The sequence below is a fragment of the Thermobia domestica genome, chromosome 16 (assembly GCF_964235325.1).
Source record: "Thermobia domestica chromosome 16, izTheDome1.hap1.1, whole genome shotgun sequence".
Classification (NCBI taxonomy): Eukaryota; Metazoa; Arthropoda; class Insecta; order Zygentoma; family Lepismatidae; genus Thermobia; species Thermobia domestica.
The window spans coordinates 83,500,437-83,521,081 of record NC_137469.1 but is presented as its reverse complement, the minus strand read 5'-3'; the positions used below and the strand labels follow the sequence as shown (position 1 = coordinate 83,521,081).

Genomic DNA, 20,645 nt, shown 5'->3' with positions numbered 1-20,645 from the left:
ATGTTACCGTTTCAAAGGCTGTTCTATTCTGAAGAGAATGAGGTATGAACCATGATCCTAGGATAAAATAGGGATGATGATGTAGCTGCTTATCCATAATTTTCCTTCTAAAAAAGACAAAATTTAAAAGTGTTAAGAAACATTGTTTGGGATTAACAGAGGTTAACAATTCGGGATTAATTGATAATTCAACCCTATACTTTCACTTAAATGGCATAATTAGCATTCAATATTAATTCCTAATGCTTTTTCTTCAGTTCGCCACTTGTACTTTACGAGAAGAAAGATTTGATTTAAATAAAAAAAATCGATTTAAATAAAAAAAATCACCAAAAATGATTTTTTTTTAAAAAAATCATGATTTTTGTCCACCCTGATTCTTATTTTTATTCACTTTTCTTACTGATATGAAAATTACGTCGTTGTATTTCTTTAACTTGGACTAATCAAAGTCGTAGTGAACTAATTTGGACTAAATTAGTTCTGTACTCTGCAGTATTTTGAAACTGTCCATATGTAATTCTGTATAATGGTTTCAATTGTGCAACTGTTTATCTTTTTGTCCTTCTGAAATGACTCTTGACAATTAGACAATTATATTAAAATTATGTAAAGATCAGTACAACGTATCAGGAGTTCTTCGTGAGTGAGTCGGCAGACGTATTGCATTTGTGGCCAATTAGTCCAGTTTTGGAGGACAATGGAGGACAATGGAGAAGTTCAAATGGAGGACAATTTGTTTCGGATGTAAGAGACGAGAAACGGTTTGGACTCCGCTTTAAGCTTATGTGATCCGTTCCAGCACAACCCGGTTGTTGCATAATAACACCAAAGTGAAACAAACTTATTTTTGTTCATATGTGATATAAATGCATAGAGTAAATTATTTAATTAAAAAAAAAAAAAAAACTGGTTTAAACCAAAATACCAGGTTTAAACAAAAAAAAAAAAAAAAAAAAAACAGATTTTTTTTTTTCAATAAAAACCACGGTTTTTGCCTACCCTGCAACGCCTTTCTGCGTTGAGGCATAGTGTGTGATGTGATAAATTTAAAAAGATATTTTTTTGTTATGGGTATTATTATTATTATTTGGCGGGTTACATTTTGCATTCAGAAGACTGAAATTTTGCACACTCGTTCAGTGCACCCCTTAATAATTTTCAGATGTTTTCAGATCTCTACGTGGAAACAGCGGGGTCCAGAGGGGCAAAAATGTTTAAAAAAGGATATTTTTAACAAAAAATAGCTTTTTTCGTGATTTTCCCGTCTCAGATGAAGACATATAAATTGTACCGTTTGAAAGGCTGTTCTATTCTGAAGAAAATGATGTACATACTATGCTCCTAGGATAAATAGGGATGTCTCAGGAAACTGTTACCTGAGATCCTGTTTTATACGGGAATCTGGGGTATTTGGGGAATATTATTTTTCACGGGCTTACTTTTGCACCTACAAGATTGAAATTTTGCACATTTACTCAGTGCACCCCTCAGTATTTTTCAGATTTGTTTCAGATCTCTGTCTTAAAACAGGGGAAGGGGTCCACAGAAGTAAAAATTAAAAAAAAAAGACATTTTTAACAGAAAATTCCTTTTTTCGTGATTTACCCGCCCCAGATACATGATGGAGACATTTGAAGGGTACTGTTTGAAAATTTGTTTTATTCTGATGAGAATAATGTACAAATCATGATCTTAGAATAAATAGGGATGTCTGAGGAAATTTTTATATTAAATCCGGGTCATCTGGGGCATTGTGGGAATGTTCTTAGCTCATTGTTAAATAGTTTCCTCACTCTTACTACTCAAAAGAGAAGCTTGAAATTTTGTACACACATTTAGTACACCCCTTAGCATTTCCCAGTTGATTTTGAGATCCGTGCTGTAACACAGAGGTATCCAGAGGGGACCAAATTTAAAAAAAAAAAAAAGTTTAAAAAAATGCCGATTACTCTCAAAATTTCCCGCTTCAGGGACATGATAAGGAAATGTGAATGTTACCGTTTCAAAAGCTGTTCTATTCTAAAGAGAGTGATGTATGTACCATGATCCCAGGATAAATAGGGATGTTGATGTAGCTGCTTGACTGAAAGTCTATAATTTACCTTTAAAAAGAGCCATAATTTAAGAGGGTTAAGAAACATTGTTTGGGATTGATATAGGTTAACGATTGGGGATAATTCAAAATTCAACCCCAATACTTTCACTTAAATGGCATAATTAGCATTTAATACTAATTCCTAACGCTTTATCTTCAATTCGCGACTTGTATTATACCAGGAGAAAGATTTGATTTAAATCAAAAAAATCGATTTAAATCAAAAAAATCAACAAAAATGATTTTTATTTAAAAAATCATGATTTTTTTCCACCCTGATTTTAACCAAAGTAGAATGATCAGAAACCTAGTTCAAGGTAATAGATAACTATATACCAAAAATCGCTTCAATCGCTTCGGCCGTTTTGCCGTAATTTGATTACACATACACATAATCAGCTTAATTTTTATATATTAGATAGTGTACGTTTAAGATATTTCCTGTTTCAATTTTATAAAACATACGTTTAAGATATTTCCAGTTTCAATTTTAATTGAATCAGTACTTAGGAAAATACGACCTTCCACAATTCTTCTACGAGTATAATTTCTCAGTGCCAATTTATGTAACTACAACTAATAATATGCCACAAACACTTGTAAACAATTGATTTTAAATCTTTCATTATGGTCGAATAAAAAATGCAATCTATAGCAACAGAAATACTACGATTTTTTTCCTTTTTTCTTTGCTTCTTGTGGCAAAGAAATAGTAATTGAAGTCACTTTTCAAGAAAACATGGTTTGCAAAGGACTGGTTACATTATGGTACTGATGAAAAAGCTTATATGTTACATTCCAAGGATGGAACTATTGATTGGTAAGTAGAAGTTGAAACTGCGTCAGTATTTTTAGTAAATCGAGGAGAAAAATGTCTTTAAAATGTTTTCATTTACACAAAAATAAGGGAAAATATCCCTAATTTAACGAAATTCTTGAATGTGAAAATAATAATGCCTACCTCCATGGTGCTTAGCTAAAAAAAGGGTTATGACCAACCAGATGACGCACATTCCACAGGCTGAAGCGCGGTTAGTGTATCTACTTCCAACACCCTTATTTCTGTATTTTCAGACTGTTACTTCTTAATTCAAGTACGTCATTGAGTGAAAACATTGTTCCTTTACCGGAAATCTACACATGGTTGATTGGTTTGTTAAATTTTAGCGCTTCTTTTCAGCACCAAGGCTATATGAGGCATGGACCTATAATTAAATTTGGAATCCGAACCACAGGAATACGTTCAAATTTTAACACTCTCTCACCCAGAATCTAACCCGAAACTACGTGCATCAAAGGTACACGCGCTAGCCACTAGATCAGCGGGGAGGGTCTTATTACACGAGAATATAACAACAATTATAGCTGCCATTAAACTAAGTTTACAAAAAAAGTAATTGGAAAATGGTAGACTGATTTCATAAAACCCCAGGTTAACAGTGCACGTACGGTCCGTTGAGACAGTTTATTCATATAATTAATGTTAACACTCAGAGGAATTAAGAGGGAGTATTGCCTCGAGAATTTATTCCAGATTAGTGTGTTGCCCATAATAACTTTTTTTTTTTAAATGCAAAAATTCTATTTATTAAATACAAGCAAAAATTAAAAATACACAGAAACTTTAATTAAACTAACAACAGAAAAAAGTTTATTAAAAATTTTACTCTTATACTCTTTTTAGCGAATAATGAAAGCAAAATAAAAATAATATATTTTTTTCTCTGGAAAAATATTTACATTCATTATATGTTTACATCACCTCAAGATTAAAATTAAAAAAAAAAAAGTAGGATAATACGCACCTCTTCTGCTAGCACGTAAGCATATTCAGCCAACAAAGTTTGATTAATAATTCTCCATTTATGCTTCGCTTTTTTAAAATGAGGATCAGGGTACAAGAAAAACATCTTCTTGAGCTGAAGATAGACAAATATGTGCAATTAAATTTCCAATTTCAATCTTTTGAAACAAAATCGTATACTTGTTTTAAATTGTTTGAGAATAAAGCGAACATCCTGTAGCATTTCGCAAAGTACACATTCTCAGCAAAATTAATTACCTTTTCCAGTGTCTTAGTACTTTTTTGTGTACGATTCTGAATTTTCGGTGGTCAAGGTTCTTACCTCCTTTCAAGTGTTTTAATTTAGGAGTAGTTTAAGGGTTTGGTAAGTGATAGGTAAGTAATTGAAGGACAAGATCTGGAGTTCCTACGATAAATACTTTAATCAATATGTTAACATCTTTACTTTACTAACATTCCATGCTTTTCGTCTTTATCAAAAATTGTGAGTAGTTGCCAGGCCTTAAGAGCCTGACTTACTAAAAATAATACAAAATTTACCATTTTTCTTTTGCTTGTTTTTCATAAATGAAAGGAGATAATGAAATGCAACTTACCACAATCAATAGATAATGTTATTCTAGAACAGAAAATATAAACCTGAAGAATTTTCAGTGTTGTCATCCATAGAAATTATAGTGTTGCCAGAATAACATTTCCCCAAAAATCTAAGTTAAAGGAGCAGTTCGAGTTAAAAACAAGTTTGGTGCAATAGAAAGAGTAACAAAAAATAAGAGACCCGTATTTTTTTATATCTTGATAGGCCGTCTCGTTCAGCTTCTACAGGCATTTGTTTTTAATGAATCGTACATAGTGACGTCACTGGTGGGACACGCGAGAAACTCAATGTGAGGCAGCAACCACTCCCTTGTACGCAGCTGATAAATCTTTAGTAGTGCATTGGATTTAATAGATTGTGTTTTGGATTTGTTAGCAGTCTTGCTCTGTTGAATTCTTGAGTGAAGTTTTTGTTAGTTGTTTTTCCTATAGCATTAGTATAAAAAAGAGTAGAGAGAGAGAGCAGTAATTACGTTTGTTGTGCGAAACAGTGTTTCTTCCAGACATGTTTTTAGGGTGGCACTGTCTCCTGGATCTCTGAGAGATTCCCCCGGAGGAGACCAAAATATTACGTCTATAATGTAATAAATATAATAGTACTGTGTAAAAATAATGTGCCTCGCCGAATACTGTGTCCCTTTGCCCCCCCCCCCCCCGGATTTTTTTTCTAAAAGAAACACTAGTGTGAAGTAGAAAACACGTGTTAGTACAGCGCGTGCTGTGTCTGTGAAGTGAAGTAGAAATGCCTAACACCTGCTGTGTTTTCGGTTGTAATTCTTGTGCAATTGAAGTTGAGGACGTAAAGTATCTTTACTTACGTTTCTAAGTCGTGAGAAATCACCAGATCGATATAAATTATGGCTCAAGAAAATCAATGGGAAAAAAATGTACCAAATAAAATCACTCTTGTTCCGAACATCTTGAAGAGCCTGCCTTCGAGAAGTCAAGTCTACTGAAAGAAAAGTTAATGCCAGTGGCAGATCTAGGATAGGGCCGGGGGCCTAGGGCCCCCAGTTTTTGAGTGACACAATTGATTTAAGCTATTATTATTAGGTATTTTTGAAAGTTTTTAGTAAACATGATATACATATCATAGTCTGGGTTCTGACTTCCCCCCCTGAGTTTTTACCGTCTAGATCCACTTCTGGCTAATGCCAGAATTATTTACACGCAAACTGAGATAGAATGCTGTTCCAAGTATATTATTGAAAGGTTTAAAATCCGAGCCATTGAACAAGCACCGATCTATGTCCAGTTACCAACGTACAAATATCGTACAAGACGCAATTGATGGTTGTAGTCAAGACGAGGCATTAGAGGGTAATAGAGACGATGTCACTAATGATTCTGAAGATACTGCTTTAGAAATAAGCTATACAATGTGAATTAGGGAATGAAATATACCGGCTTGTAGAAGGAATCAGTGACGATGACTGTTCCTCAAGATATTGATTCATCGTATAATTTCTCTGTATCATGTGACAATGATGAAACGGGCGATGAGAGTTGTTCCGCGGGCAGCTATGAGAATAAAATAAATTTAACCGGTGAGGTGTTTTTCGTATTCTGGCAAACTTTACAGATGTTATTTCATTTTTGCCTCATATGTTGCGCTCCTGTACATACCTTGAAGCACAAAATTATAGGGTCAGCGTTAAAAATTGCAACAAAACGTGAAAATGAACATGCTTATGTTTGGGAATCGGAAGAATGATTAAAGAAAAGGTACTTAGGTGTTGCAGCAATCTCGTCCGCCATCTATTTACATATTGGGTTCGATTTTTTTTTTTTTTTTTTTTTTTTTGAAACGCTGAATTCATGCTTTATAGGATACGTTTTATAATATTATAAAAATGTTTGTACAGCCCACCATCAGATATCATTTTCTACATGCAGATGATATTTGTAAGTCTTTGCAATCAGTTCTGGAAAAGGAAACCGCACTTAGAACTACCACCGCACCTCTCACAAACGAAATGCTTGGCACTGTGTAGTGTGTAAGCCTGCTCTCGCTCCTTGCCCACCTATGACGTCATCACAAAATCTTTCTTCCTCTGTTACTCGCTAACGACTGAACGTATCGCGATCAAACAAACACCATTCCTTTTAGAATTTTCAACTCTACAAATGGAAATAAATTGTAAAAAATGCATTTCTAAGTCGAACTGCTCCTTTAAGGCAGCGACTAGAGCAACGAACCCAACTGCATTTGATTAAGTATCATGTTGTTTTGGTATACCATGAACTACTTTTTAAGTAATAGTTGTATTTAGTTTGTAATAAACAAAATTGTTTTAACATACATTTATTAAAATTAAATAACAATGTTATTTAAAAAGTAGTTCACAGGATACAGAGAGAGAGAGAGAGAGAGAGAGAGAGAGAAGAGAGTAGACCATTTAACTTGAAACATCTATGACTCTTTTAAACTAACTTATAAAAGGCAATGAAATTTTGTAGCATACAATTATCGACCGGGGGACATGGTTTGACATACACTGTAACACAACCTGATTAACAGTGTGGCTAACCACAATACAGTTATAGTTTCTTAAATGGCTACTTCAGATTATTATATATTTCACATGTATCTACAATACTATATTTATTATTCTGCATTACAAACTAGGACGCTACACTATCACAAACATTTGTAAATAACCAAATTTTGGACGCCTCAACAACATTAATAACAAAAACGAGAAGGACGTGTCAGTTTATATCGGAAGTACCTTAGTGTCGAATATTATGGCTATGATATAACGTATTTGTAATAAGTAGGAACTAAATTACAAGATTCAAAAGATTTTATTTCGAAAAAGTGATTAGGAAACTATCATATCTAATTACTTAGACGGTTTACAATAAATCCACATGATTAATACCATTTATAGCAATTACTTATCGGTTATAATAAGCATAGATCCTATTTTCTCAAACCTCTTTACAGTTCATGTATGAGTATGACTTGGCGGGTGGATCACTGTTGAACTCGCCATGGAATTTTTTCTTGTACTTCTTTCAGGGATTTGTTCTGTGGCTACTATTTCTATACAATGAATAACCTGGCCTCTTTCATCAGAGGCATTTCGGTGCCTACATTAGTGGTTAACTTTGTCGAATATACTAATGCTTTTTGGTTTCTCAGATCCCATGTCTGCTTCGGTTTATCTTTATCTACCTTGTCTATGATTAGAAATAAACAAAAAATGTTTCTACTAGTTGTGTAGGAATAAACTTTTTTATATCAAACAAGGAAAAAGAATTATTATTAATACTAAAGGTTATCTATAGGAGATATGCAATACTTACTTGACCCTTAGTAAAGTAGTTCGGAAGATATTTCATTGCATTAGTTCTAATACAAGCAATATTTTCGTATTGACCAGGACTCTGGGACCGCAGAGCTGAAATTCTGTTAACAACATAGTCTGACACTTTGACTCGAATTTCCATCCCAAGTATTAGAGTATCAGGAAACATAGGAGACAGAGTAACTAGAATAAAATAATACAAAAAATCACCAAAGATGAACAATTTTCAACTATGAGTTGGCAACAATGATTTACAAAGTAATCACGAAAAAAGGAACGGAAAATATAGCGGATAATTTCGTACTTTTGACCCCTTTAATGAGGACCATATTTCCAATAGTTACTCCTAGTTTTTTTTTCTTTTCTTCTTTTTTAACATCTAGGAGACGGTAGAACCATGCACGAACATAGAGCCAAAGAACTGCGTCTCTAGAAGAATTTACCGATGATTGACAAGTCTTTTTACTAAGCGCACCTGTAGAAACTCTTTCCGATTTGGTGTCGTCTTCGGAGCATGTTTAAGGATGTGTTCCCCATTAAAAGGTTAATATAAATAAAGCATAGGATAGCTTAAAAAAGGGGTCAAAGCATGAGTTACAAAAATTATTTAGCTGCACCTACGAAAGAAAAAGGTGTCGGTGTTTAAAATGCTTGCTAATATCAAGCAAAAACTTTAAGTGAATTTTATAAACTTTGTTCCATCAAACTATTTTCTAAGGTATAAATATTTTTTTGAGAAGGATTTCACAGAAGATACACACATCCAGAAAAATAAAATATGTAATAAATACCGTACATGTGGAAAAAGCAGCAGCCTCCCCAGTCAGAAGCTAAACCTATTAGTTTTTGAAATATTGCAGATGTTGATGCATTTTTTTTTTTCTTTCTTCAGGAAACATGGAAGTGAGTGTCATAATATTATAATTTAATAGACAGACAAATTTGTTTATTGTCTTTTACAACTTTCAAAACATTTTACAGAAGTTGAAACTGCTAACCAGATTATGTTCAATATTTTCGGATATAGAATGCTTAAAGTTTTTCTTCCCTTCAACATATAATTAGTTGTATATATTATGAGGAGCCTATCGCACGAAACATTTTCTGGAAATAGTATTAATTTTGAATACAGCTAGCGAATGTTGAATGGTTCATGTTCTTCAACTCTTCAAAATGCACAAGGAATATTTCTCCCGCCTGTTCCGTTTCTAGAATACCTTGCACTTGTAACGCCCGCAACACTTGATCGTCTCGTCCACTGACAGCCCCAAGTTTTTTTTACTTTGTCTCGGATGATACATAGTTTCACTGTATATATTTTCCACGTAGGCGTTCCTAAGCATGGATACGTGAGGAAACTGTCTATCACAGTATTTTTGAAGAAACTCACGAAGGGTTGATTCTTCTAACTTCCACAGAGGAATACCAAATGCGATATACACTTTGCACAAATCCTTGGAAAAAGATGACAACCGACTAAACTGAGCTGCCACTACACGTTGAAGCAATGCCTAAGACATGTTCGTTTTCTCCTTCGCAATGTCTGTATGCTGCAATACTGAAGATCTTTATGAATATTCCAAAGATATTTCACATAGCTAGCAAAACAAACTCTTGTCATCTGCGGAGAAAATATCACTACAAACTACCATAGCATAACCTCTCAACTAGAACAATTCTGATTTCTTTACACGAGGCATCGTAATCAACGAGACATCCATTACGCCGCTTAGTCGACCACTGATTCTCGATCCTCTCTAACTATTACTACAGTTGATAAACCAACCCATACTCACTTGGCCTGCAAGAGATGCCGCTGCGTTGTCCAACACTCCTTCCAAACCATTGTTGTTAATTGTTATCGACAAACACGATAAACCACCAGGTTCTTTCCTCAACTCCGTTCTCTTTATTGCACTATTGCAGAAGTCAACGACTGTTGACTATCGACGAGTTTGAGCCAAGCAACTACATTTTGTTTTAAGAAAATAGATTGATTTTAGTTATTCTTTTATTGTTGTAAAATGAAATAAATAAATAAATAAACAGCAGTTCAAATTAATTTTACTTCTCGCAGGCGATTATCGTGTATATGTATTGATACATAAATGAAGAACAAATTTACGTCATGCAAGCTCAGACAATTACAGAGAAATCATAGATGTTTTCAATTTCCGAGTCTGTCAAAATAAGGGTATAACGAAGATACAGAAAAATGACTGTACGGAGGAAAATTACAAAATTATAGATAAATATGTTATCTTGTCTGAAAAGCGAGGAAACATATGAAAACAAAAAGTAGAATATGTCCCTCCATATTGGCTTATTTCAGTTCATTTTCACTAGATACGACAAGATCCCTCTCCATAATTCGATCTCACGTGAAATAATAATAATAATAATAATAATAATAATAATAATAATAATAATAATAATAATAATAATAATAATAATAATAATATCTGGGTCTACATCTGGGTCCTACAATGATCTAGTAAACAACTCACCGAAAAGTTTGTTACTCTGTCTGGGGTTCCTCAAGGATCTCATCTGGGTCCTCTGCTATTTCTCCTACTTATTAATGAAATTCCACTTTTTATTGAAAACTCTGAGATTCTCCTATTCGCTGATGATCTCAAATTATATTCTAGAATTAATTCAACTGAAGACTGCATACAACTACAACAAGACCTACAGCGAGTTCAAACATGGTGCGATGACAACAAATTAATAATAAATGTATCCAAGTGTAAATCTCTGTCTTTTACGAGAAAAAGAAACCCCATCACTTTTGACTATACACTGAAAAACACTAAATTGTCTAATCCAAGTACTGTCAAAGATTTAGGCGTTATTTTTGATCCTGAACTAAATTTCAATCAACACATAGATATGATAACAAACAGCGCATATAGAAACTTAGGTTTAATTTACAGAATAGGGCAAGATTTCTCCAGTGAGACAACGTTTACAACACTTTATTTTACATATGTTAGATCAAAATTAGAATATTGTTCTACAATATGGACCCCCAATAATAAAAAATACTCTCAAGAAATAGAAAACATCCAAACTAAATTCTTGAAAATGCTTACATACAAAAAAACTAATTATTATCCCAAATATTATTCCTACAATGATCTAGTAAACAACTTTAATTTTCAAACTCTAGAAAAAAGAAGATGGATGTTGGACTTGTTATTCTTATACAAGTTATTAAACAATAAGATTGACTGTATGGAGTTGGTCTCGAAAATATCATTACGGATTCCCACTTGCAAAACAAGAGTAGAAAATACAGGGACATTTTATTGTGCAAAAGCCAGGAGCAATATATTATATAAATCCCCTATGTGGAGGCTGTGTAAATTATACAATGATATTGTAAATAAGCTTGATAAAGTGGATGTATTTAGTCTTTCAGAAAACAGATTCAGATCATATGTGAAACAAGAAATTTTCTGTAGTAATAATTAAGAAACTTATATATGTAATGTTTGCTGTATGTACACAACACTGTAATTGGGTATTAAGCCTGTTGTGTTGTATATTAAATAAATAAAATAAATAAATAAATAAATAAATAATAATAATAATAATAATAATAATAAAATGTTATAAAATCCCAGGCCCTAGTGGTCAACATTAAAACCGAAAATGGTTGATTTCTATCATTTCCGGTTTGGATAGCACTTCTATCAACATTTTTTGTTTCCAGACAAACGGACAGACATTTTTTGTTTCCAGACAAACGGACAGACATTTTTTGTTTCCAGCACGGACAGAAGGACACATGGACAGAGTAAAAATACAAAGGCGTTTTGATATAACAAACTCCTTAAAAATAATATTACCACTTATTTGTATGATGACTTCATTGTTCATATCAAAGCTGAAGAAAATATCACTGATGTCAAAACTATGTTAGTGTCTCATTTGGGACGAAATGATAGTACTTTACCTTAAGCTATCTTCCGAAGTTGAAGAATCGCACTAGCTAATAATGTTGACAGCATTAACCTTAACAATACAACTTCTTCTTGTTCACCTCAACCATAGGTTGGTGGGCAACATGGAAATTTTAAAACTTTTCTCTCGCTTGGGAGAGCTGTTTTATATTTTGATAAGGCCTCTTCTTCGTAACAGCATCTAGATATTCTATCCTTAGTCTTCCTCTTCCTGGTTCCTTCTGACTTTCCCTCTATCAGCACAGTGATTCAATCGGAGTGTCCAATAAGATGGCCAAGCATGCTGTTTCTTCTTTTTCCTATTATCTTCATGATCTGTCGTCTTTCATTAGCTTCCTTTAGTACGTCTTCATTCCTTTTCTTTTCGGTCTATGATATGCGCAGCAATCTGCGCCAACACTACATTTCAAATGCTTCCAGTTTGGATATTTCAGCTTTTCTCAATGTCTACGTCTCTGATCCGTACAGCGCCACGCTCCATACCAGTGTTTTAATAAATCGTTTATGAACGTCCAGCGACACATTTCTTGTTGTTATACCCTGGCCGGCGAACGATGATTTCTGACAGCTCAGCTCGCGAGGACGACTGAGGAGTGCGGTGTTGTCATGTGTTTCTCGCGCAGGGGAGAATCGTCTTCTTCCTCGTTGAGGGTGAGTGTAGGTTTGGCAATGTGCGGCCGTTACCATGGAGACGCGACAGGTTCTGAGCCTAAGGTTGGTTGACCTGCTGTCTTCTGCTCGCTCGCCGTGGCCTTGTGCTAAACTGTCACAAATCATCGTTCACCGGCCAGGGTATAGTAGTCCTCTTTTCCTATTGAATGCTTGTTTAGCCTGTGCCATTCTGGAACTTACGTCTTTTTCACTTCTTCCGCCCGAGGATATTAGCCTTTTTAAATAGGGGAACGTCTTAACGTCTTCGATTTTCTCTCCATCTAGCCATACGTTTGCCCCTTCCTGTCTTGCTCTTGTGCACTTTATGACTTTCGTTTTCTTCTTATTTATCTTCATTTTGCATGTTTTTTCCAGTTCGTCGTTTAAGTTTGAAAGTGCTTCTTGCATGTCTCCATCGTTCTCCGCTATCAATGCTATGTCATCTGCAAACCTTACTGTGCTGAAAGCCTACGCCTTTCTCGCTTTTATCCAAGAATTGTTTCATAGCCTCTTCTATATAGACGTTAAACAGGAGAGGTGAAAGTCCGCATCCTTGCCTCACTTCTTTACTTATTCTTGCTTCCTTCTGATCTCTTCCTATAACAGCTGTCTGGTTCCAGTAAAGATGGTATATTATTCTTCTGTCTCTGTAATCTACTTTCAGATTCTTCAACGCTTTGAACAAGATATTCCAATCTACGTTGTTAAAAGCTTTCTGTATATCTACAAATGCTATCACAATTGGTTTATTTATTCTGATGTGCTGTTCCATGATCAACCGTAGACTCAGTATTGCTTCCCTTGTTCCTGTTTTCCTCCTGAATCCAAACTGGTCCTCCGATAAACGTTCTTCGATCTTCCCCTCTATTCGTTGTGCGATAATTTTGCACAGTATTTTTGATGCATGGGAAAGCAAACTTAACGTTCTGTGTTCTTCTCATTTCCGTGCGCTTTTTCTCTTCGGGATAGGTACCAATATGCTTTTCTCGAAGTCTCTTGGTATTTTTTCCGAGATGTACATTTTATTAATAAGATTAAATAGTTTCTTTGTTGCTGTTCCGAGATTCTTACTCACTTCCGTTGGTAGTTGATCTATTCCTGGGGCCTTACCATGTTGCATTTTCTCCAAAGCATTGCCAAATTCGCACTGTAAAACTGATGGTCCTAATTCATTTTTATCGACGTCTTTTCCCTTCTCTATCTCTTCTTCGTTCACTCTATCTCCTTTGTAAAATTCTTCAATGTATTCTTTCCATCTCCTTGTTATCTGCTCCTCTTCTATTAGCGTTGTTCCGTCCTTATCTATGATAGTGTCTGTGCATTTCTTTTTCTCATCGAACTGTCTAACCTTTCTATATGCCGTTTCTGTATTGCCTTTGATTATATTTTCCTCATTTCTTTGCATAAATTATTAAGATTTTTTACTTATCATAAATCGTTTTACACTCGCATTATGCTTAACCATGATAAGAGAAAGCGCGGTAACTTGCAATAATTACCTATTATTCCACCAGCAGGTCCTTGTATAAAGTGAACACAAAGAGAAATAACCAAAAACATTATTATTACTTGCAATTTTTTACCTAATAGTCCACCGTAACCACATCCAATGTCTGCAAATTCAACCTGCTTCTTCGCAACATCTTCCTCTTCTGTATTTCCTGATGAGAAAAAGTTTGGATACAATTTGGACCAATCCATTTCTTCTGGGCATGTTGGGCTGTAAAGATTTGTAGAAATGAAGTATTAGGGCTTATTTTGCTTTATAATAGTAAGTCTGATACGATAATTAGAAAATAAAGTAACATACTTTAGTGTATTTGGATTTTATTAAAAGATTCATAATTTCGATGTCTTGAGAAAATCACTGTCAAGGTCAACAATACCTTTGAGGATGTAAAATGAGTTTCAAAATTCAACACATTTCGAAGTCTCTATAGAAGATGAGTAGAGGAATACCTAAAAAAAAAAGTTTATTATTTATTCCTCCTTAATGAACAAAAGCCATAGTGATTGGAACAAAACTGTCAAAGATAGAAGGACAAGAGTAAAAACAGGTCCCCGATGGAAATGGTGAAATAAGCATTTAGGAGGGAAAAAAAGTCTCTTTTGTAAATCTTCGAATAAAGAGTTGAGAAAAAGACTATAAAACGCTTCGTGCAGAGTATTGTATTGTATTGGGCAGAAACATGAACATTATGCAAAAGCGACACAAAACGACCGGAAGCTTTCGCAATGTGGATGTGGAAAAGAATGGAGAGAATTAGCTGGCTCGAGCAGAAAATGAATCAGTGTGTGTTAGAAATGGTAAGGGGGAAAAGAACGATTTTATATGTAATTGAAAAGAGGAAGGGAAATTGGTTGGAATATTGGCTGACAAGGAACTATATCATGAGAGACATGTTAGAAGGTATGGTGGCAGGGAAGACAGGGAGATGGGAGGGGGGGGGGGGCGAAAGAGGCTACAGTTGATAGACAGTATCAAAACAGAAAATTCGTACATGAAGACGAAGAGGATTAACTGAGGTCGGTGGAACATGGAAGCTTTTCAGTTGCGGCAAGTGACCTGCCAGTAATGACAGAATACCTATAACAATACTAATACTAATACTACTACTACTAATAATAAACGTTCTAAATTTACGTTAGGTAAATGGGAATATCACACGTTAAAAACTTACAAAAAAGACAGTAAAGGTATAAGCCTATATAAGGATAACGTATGCTTTGTAAAGTGGATTTCCTTCCCATTATAGCCAAAACTCTCTTAAAAACTACAGAAGGTTGCTAATAAATGCGATTTCGAAGTAACTATTAATTCTCCGATGAATTTAGAAAGTTATTTAACAGAATACAAACATTATTATGTGGACAATCAGAGCTTCTCGGAATATATTTAGTAACGTGTCAATCTCGACAAACTTACATTGGAATGACATGTAGCAAATAGGGTTAATGAACATTTGCGAGACTCAAAGGACTATGATATTGCGGTATTAGGCGTATCTAAACATGTATCTACAGTACATCTAAGAACACCATTAAATATGTAGAATTGCTCCATAAGTCTACTTCGCAAATTAGACATCTACACATGAATCCCACTTTATTAGCTAAAGAGCCTAGATTCAATCTACATAATGGTTCACTTGGTAAAGACTGGGATTATATTGTCAAGCTTTGTAACACGACGTAAAATATCACTAAATTGTAATCTGGTAATACTCCCATATAAAATTTTTCATACTAGATTTTTAAACTTTTCCAGCAAGTTTATATACTTGTAGAGATTATAACAGATAGGGTGATTGGATTTTGACAGACATTATAAATATCCCAGTGTTCTGAAGATGAAACACAGTTCGTTATAGTTAATACATGAGTTTGTGTACTTTCATTCGTACTTATATATATATATATATATTGTAGTGCATTTTGAGTTCCGGTAGATTTTATAGTTTCAAGTTTATTCTTTTTGATGAATTCATAGACGGAATATGTAAAATTAGGTAACTTAGTTACAACTTCAAAGGCATCGTTGGCCTTGACAAAGACAAAAGTGGTATCCAAGACATCGAAATTATAGGTTTTTTAATCAAATCCAAATACATAAAATAATGTCACTTTATTTTCTTATTATTTTAAATGACGACGTATTATACAAGAAGGAAAATCTTAACTTAAATCGTTGGGCAATAACCCCAAAATAATATTTCCTTTTCTTATGACACAAAATAACAAGATTTGAATTTGTATTTTATTTTATGTTATATTATTTTACACATATTTGCATAAATTGATTTATTTAACCTACTTTCACATATAGCTAACAAGACCAATTTACACAGGAATCAGAAAAATTAGACAACAATAACAGAAAAGTGGGCAATAGCAGGAAGTTAGTCAGGGTCTATATTTAAAGATATTTCTTATGCAACTGATGGAAATCCTCTGCATAAACTTCAGTCAGAACGGTCAGTCGCAGGTTTGAAACATGAACTTCCGGAAGTAGACTGATGACTACTAACGGCTGAGTGTCTGGCTTACCTTTCGGCATCCGGGGTTTTTGGGGCATTTTTTAGACTTTTAATCAAGCAGCTACTGCATCGTCACTATTTATCCTAGGATCATGGTTCATACCTCATTCTCTTCAGAATGGAGCTGGCTTTCAAAGAGAACCACTTGCATGCTCATACCATATACCAGGAGAGGGAAAAGTGATGTCAAAGGGAAAATTTCGGGATTTTTTTTTTTTTTTTCACAAATTGGGCCCCTCTGGAGCGGTCCTGTGTGAACGTAGAGATCTCAGAAAAATCTGATAAATAGTTCTTGGTAGACTGAATGTGTGTGCCAAATTTCAAGTTTCTATCTTGAATAGTAAGGGTGGGAGAAATTTTATCAAGAATCCCTACAATGCCCCAAATTACCGCAAAACACCATGCTCTCAGGTAAAAAATTTCCTGAGACATCTCTATTTACTCTAGGACTATAATCCGCCAATCATTCTCTTCAGAATAGAACTGCCTTTCAGGCGGTACCATTCACATGTCTCCATCATGTATCTCAGACGGGAAAATCCCGAAAAAAGGGATTTTTTGGCCTCAATTTTCAAAAATAAGCCAAAAAAAAAAAAAAAAAAACTAAAATGTCCAATATTCAGAAGTATATTTTGATAAAAATTCCCTGACACATCCCCAATTACCCTAGGGTCATGTTTCGCCCATCATTCTCTTCATAATAGAACTGCCTTTCAGGCGGTACCATTCACATGTCTCCACCATGTATCTACGGCGGGAAAATCCCGAAGAAAGAGATTTTTTTGTAAAAATATCCCTTTTTCAACTTTTTGTCCCTCTGGATCCCCCCCCCCCCCCTGTTTTAAGGCAGAAATCTGAAAAAAAAAAAATCTGGTAAATACTACTCGGTGGACTGAATGTTTGTGCAAAATTTCAATCTTCTACGTGCAAATATAAGCCCGCCAAAAATAATGAACATAGGCTTAATAAAAGAAAATATATATTTTAGAATTATGACGTCATCACCTCCTATGTCTCGACGCAGGAAGGTGTGAAATCATACGTAAGGTCTTCTACAATGCCTCTGGACTTGAAAAACAAACAAAAAAATAAAACCCGGACGAAAAAGCTCAAATAAGAGAGTTATAACGCAATGTACCATGAAACACTCGTATGGTAGGCCTACAAATTGTACCATCGGATCCCCAAAGGGATAATTATCTATGCAAGAACCGTAGATGCAAGTTTAGTTTCTCGCTTTTGTAATATTAGTTTCCCATTAGAACAAATTTGGGGAATAAATTTTTTTTAAAAAATTCAAGGCTAGAGTAGTAATATAATCGAATTCGAAAAAAACAAATAACTGAAACAATGAACAGACCCTTTTCCACATCTAGAAGTATTGTACATAAGTTTAAAAAAGAAAACTTTATTAGAAATGAACCAGAAAGTGTCTCCCTTTTGAAACTAATGCAGATGGAAAAAAAAAAGTCAGCGAACAAGGAAAACTATTACAGAAACTAAATTGAATAAACTCTCCATTCTCCTCCCCCTCTACGAAAAGGGGTAAAATGTATGTCTACGCAGAATTAAGTACTGGACGCAAGTAGCCCCATGGTCATGCATTTATCACAATTAGGGATGTGGTGGCTCACTGGTAGAACGCTCACCTCTCACACGTAGTCTCTGGTTCGATCCCAGCTCGCACCAAGTAAGCTTTAACCAGGACAAACAGCGTGCACATGGGTTTTCTCTTTTACTTTTTTCACTCCATCACTTCGTTCACTATCATCATCACCATCTCCTTTAGTCTTGGAACATAATCGTGGGACGTTACAATAAATAGACAAATAAATAAAATAAACAGGGAGCTGCGACTTGCCTGTGCCAAAACTAACAAACGGTTCAGCTATGGCTTACACAACAAAGTTTTCCTAACTGACGAAATCAAATTTCACCTTTTGGCCAAATACGCGTATACTGGTGTAAACGACATTAAAAGCTAGCTTAAGTATTGAACATATTACAGTACGACATATTGAAATATCTCTACTTGTAGATTACAACAGAAAATACACATGCCATTATTGTTATTTTGTAAAAAAATAATTTAAAGGAATCCTTGTGCCCAATACGCTGTTATATTGGCATTTAATCACGAACTTAGACTAGTGGCTACCTTGCGCAATTTTAAAAAATTGACACGCTATTCTTATGCTGCATTGTATTGGTATGCCGTATTTTTCCGGACAATGTTTAGTTGAAGGGGACCAGCCCTTTTTTTCGAAAAAAAAAGTTACAATTTCGCTAATTTCTGTTAATATTAGGTTGGGTTAGGTTAGGTTATGTTAGTGTTAACTACTTATATCATTGTATTCATATTTTCTTACGTGCGCTTCCGGTAAGTACATATAATCTCTACAACTATTTTTCATTTCTACAAAATGTACTTCTATTTCATTCATAAATGAAACATAAATCAATTAGGTTTCCTTTACTCCAACTAATTTCTCGGATTAATTCTGTATTCGAGGGCCAAATTAGGTATAAAAAATGTTTACAGGAGAAACGAGTTGTTGTTACGGAAGGGTAATTAATATGATAATCTGTGAACAGAAAAGAAATGATGTATGTGTAATGGAGAGGAACACCAAATGTTGCTGGGGAGGAGCAAAAAAATGCTTTAAAAAAAGCCCTTTGGTTCTATACAAAATGTGAAGATAAGTACAAAGTTAAATTTCCCGTGAAACACCTAACCGAACCAAAATTAGGCTATATTTAGAATTTAAAAAGTATCAATTTTTAGAAAAAATTCTGGTCCTCCAAAAGCAGAATTTATCCCATTTTTCCTGTAAGTATTCTATTTCTTACCCTACTTTAGGTCCCCGTCATCTAAAGGAGTCCCGTTTTTTCATTCTCCCATGTATACGCCCACCGTCACTGAAGCACCTGCTTCCTATGGGCGGACCCTCTTCCTGCCTCTTGTCCTAATGCGGTTTTATAGCATTCGCATAGATTGAATCGTGTTTTTAGCATTTTCGTTTTTATTGCATATGCCTACATACTGTATTTATGGCCTATGTTTAGCAGAAGGGGTCCAGCTCTTTTCTGTGAAAAATGTTACAATTTTGGTAATTTCTATTCACATTCGGTTAGTTTAGGCTAGCTTAGGTTAGTTTAGTTTAGGTTAGGTTAGGTTAGTTTATGTTAAATTAGTGTAGGAGTCCCGCATAATTTTCCGAAAAAATGATAGAATTTCGCTTATTTTTATAATATTAGGTAAATTTAGGTTATTTCAGGTTAGCTTAGGTTAGTTTATGTTAGGTTAGGTTAGATTTGGTCACGTTATGTTACGTCTAAGTACTTGCATCATTCATTTCTCCTGTAAATTCTGTGTTTTTTAGTGCTTCTGGACCCCTTGTACTAAACATACTCCGTATTTATATTTAGGCTTTCTAAAGTCAACCTACAACTCCAGTGGGTTAACTTTACAATGCCCGCTCCAGCTGGAATACTCACTCAGTAACGAGAAATTACACTCTATTAATTTTATGAAAATGTATCAAAACTTCCCTAACCTTAACCTAACCCGTTCCTACTCCAACCCTACTTATCCCTATCTTACTCTACTATACCTTTCGATGCACAGCTGGAGCGTGTATTGTAAAGTTTACCAGAAACACTTTTTAAGAAGTACAAATGCATTTCCTAGTAAGAGGAGATTATATTTCATTTAAGTAAACACTCATGAAAAGTGATATCACGTTTAAAAATATGTACCGTCGAAACTTACTAGTCAAAACAATGATCTGCTATCGGGTTCGAATGAGCGCGTTGCCGAAAATATTTCTTCTGTGGCAGGGATACGCGTTCGTCACTAGACATTTTACTTGGTAAAACCTGTCAATCAATGAGCTACAGCATAATCACAATGGGTGCATTTTCTTTGTAAACATTCTCAATCTAAACCTTGCACTTATGCATGTCCCTTGTACGAAACTCAAAGACAGTGTAACTTTCCTATTAATGAACAATCAAACCAGAGTAATCACATCTCTGAAATATGGTTCATTGAAAATATTTACTTAATCACATTATACTGAATTGGGAAAAATAAAGCCTGTGGTTTAATTTTTTTCTTAATCTACAGAAAGGTTACACATAGATAAACGAAAATAATCGTGCTGTGGGTTAGGC

The 20,645-nt window shown here is 34.6% G+C and overlaps 1 protein-coding gene across 1 annotated transcript in view; it reads right to left on the bottom strand.

The window, feature by feature from the left end:
- The window catches only part of LOC145673203 (tRNA (guanine-N(7)-)-methyltransferase), a 35,505-nt gene extending 14,994 nt beyond the window's left edge, over window positions 1-20,511 (bottom strand). Inside the window, exons 1-4 of the mRNA XM_081742679.1 lie at window positions 20,242-20,511; window positions 14,016-14,152; window positions 7,812-7,996; window positions 3,904-4,017 (exon numbers count right to left, since the gene is read on the bottom strand). Coding sequence (XP_081598805.1) covers window positions 3,904-4,017; window positions 7,812-7,996; window positions 14,016-14,152; window positions 20,242-20,333 — 528 coding nt within the window. The 5' untranslated portion in view covers window positions 20,334-20,511. The remainder of the gene's footprint in view (window positions 1-3,903; window positions 4,018-7,811; window positions 7,997-14,015; window positions 14,153-20,241) is intronic.
- Between the last annotated feature and the right edge of the window lie 134 nt (window positions 20,512-20,645).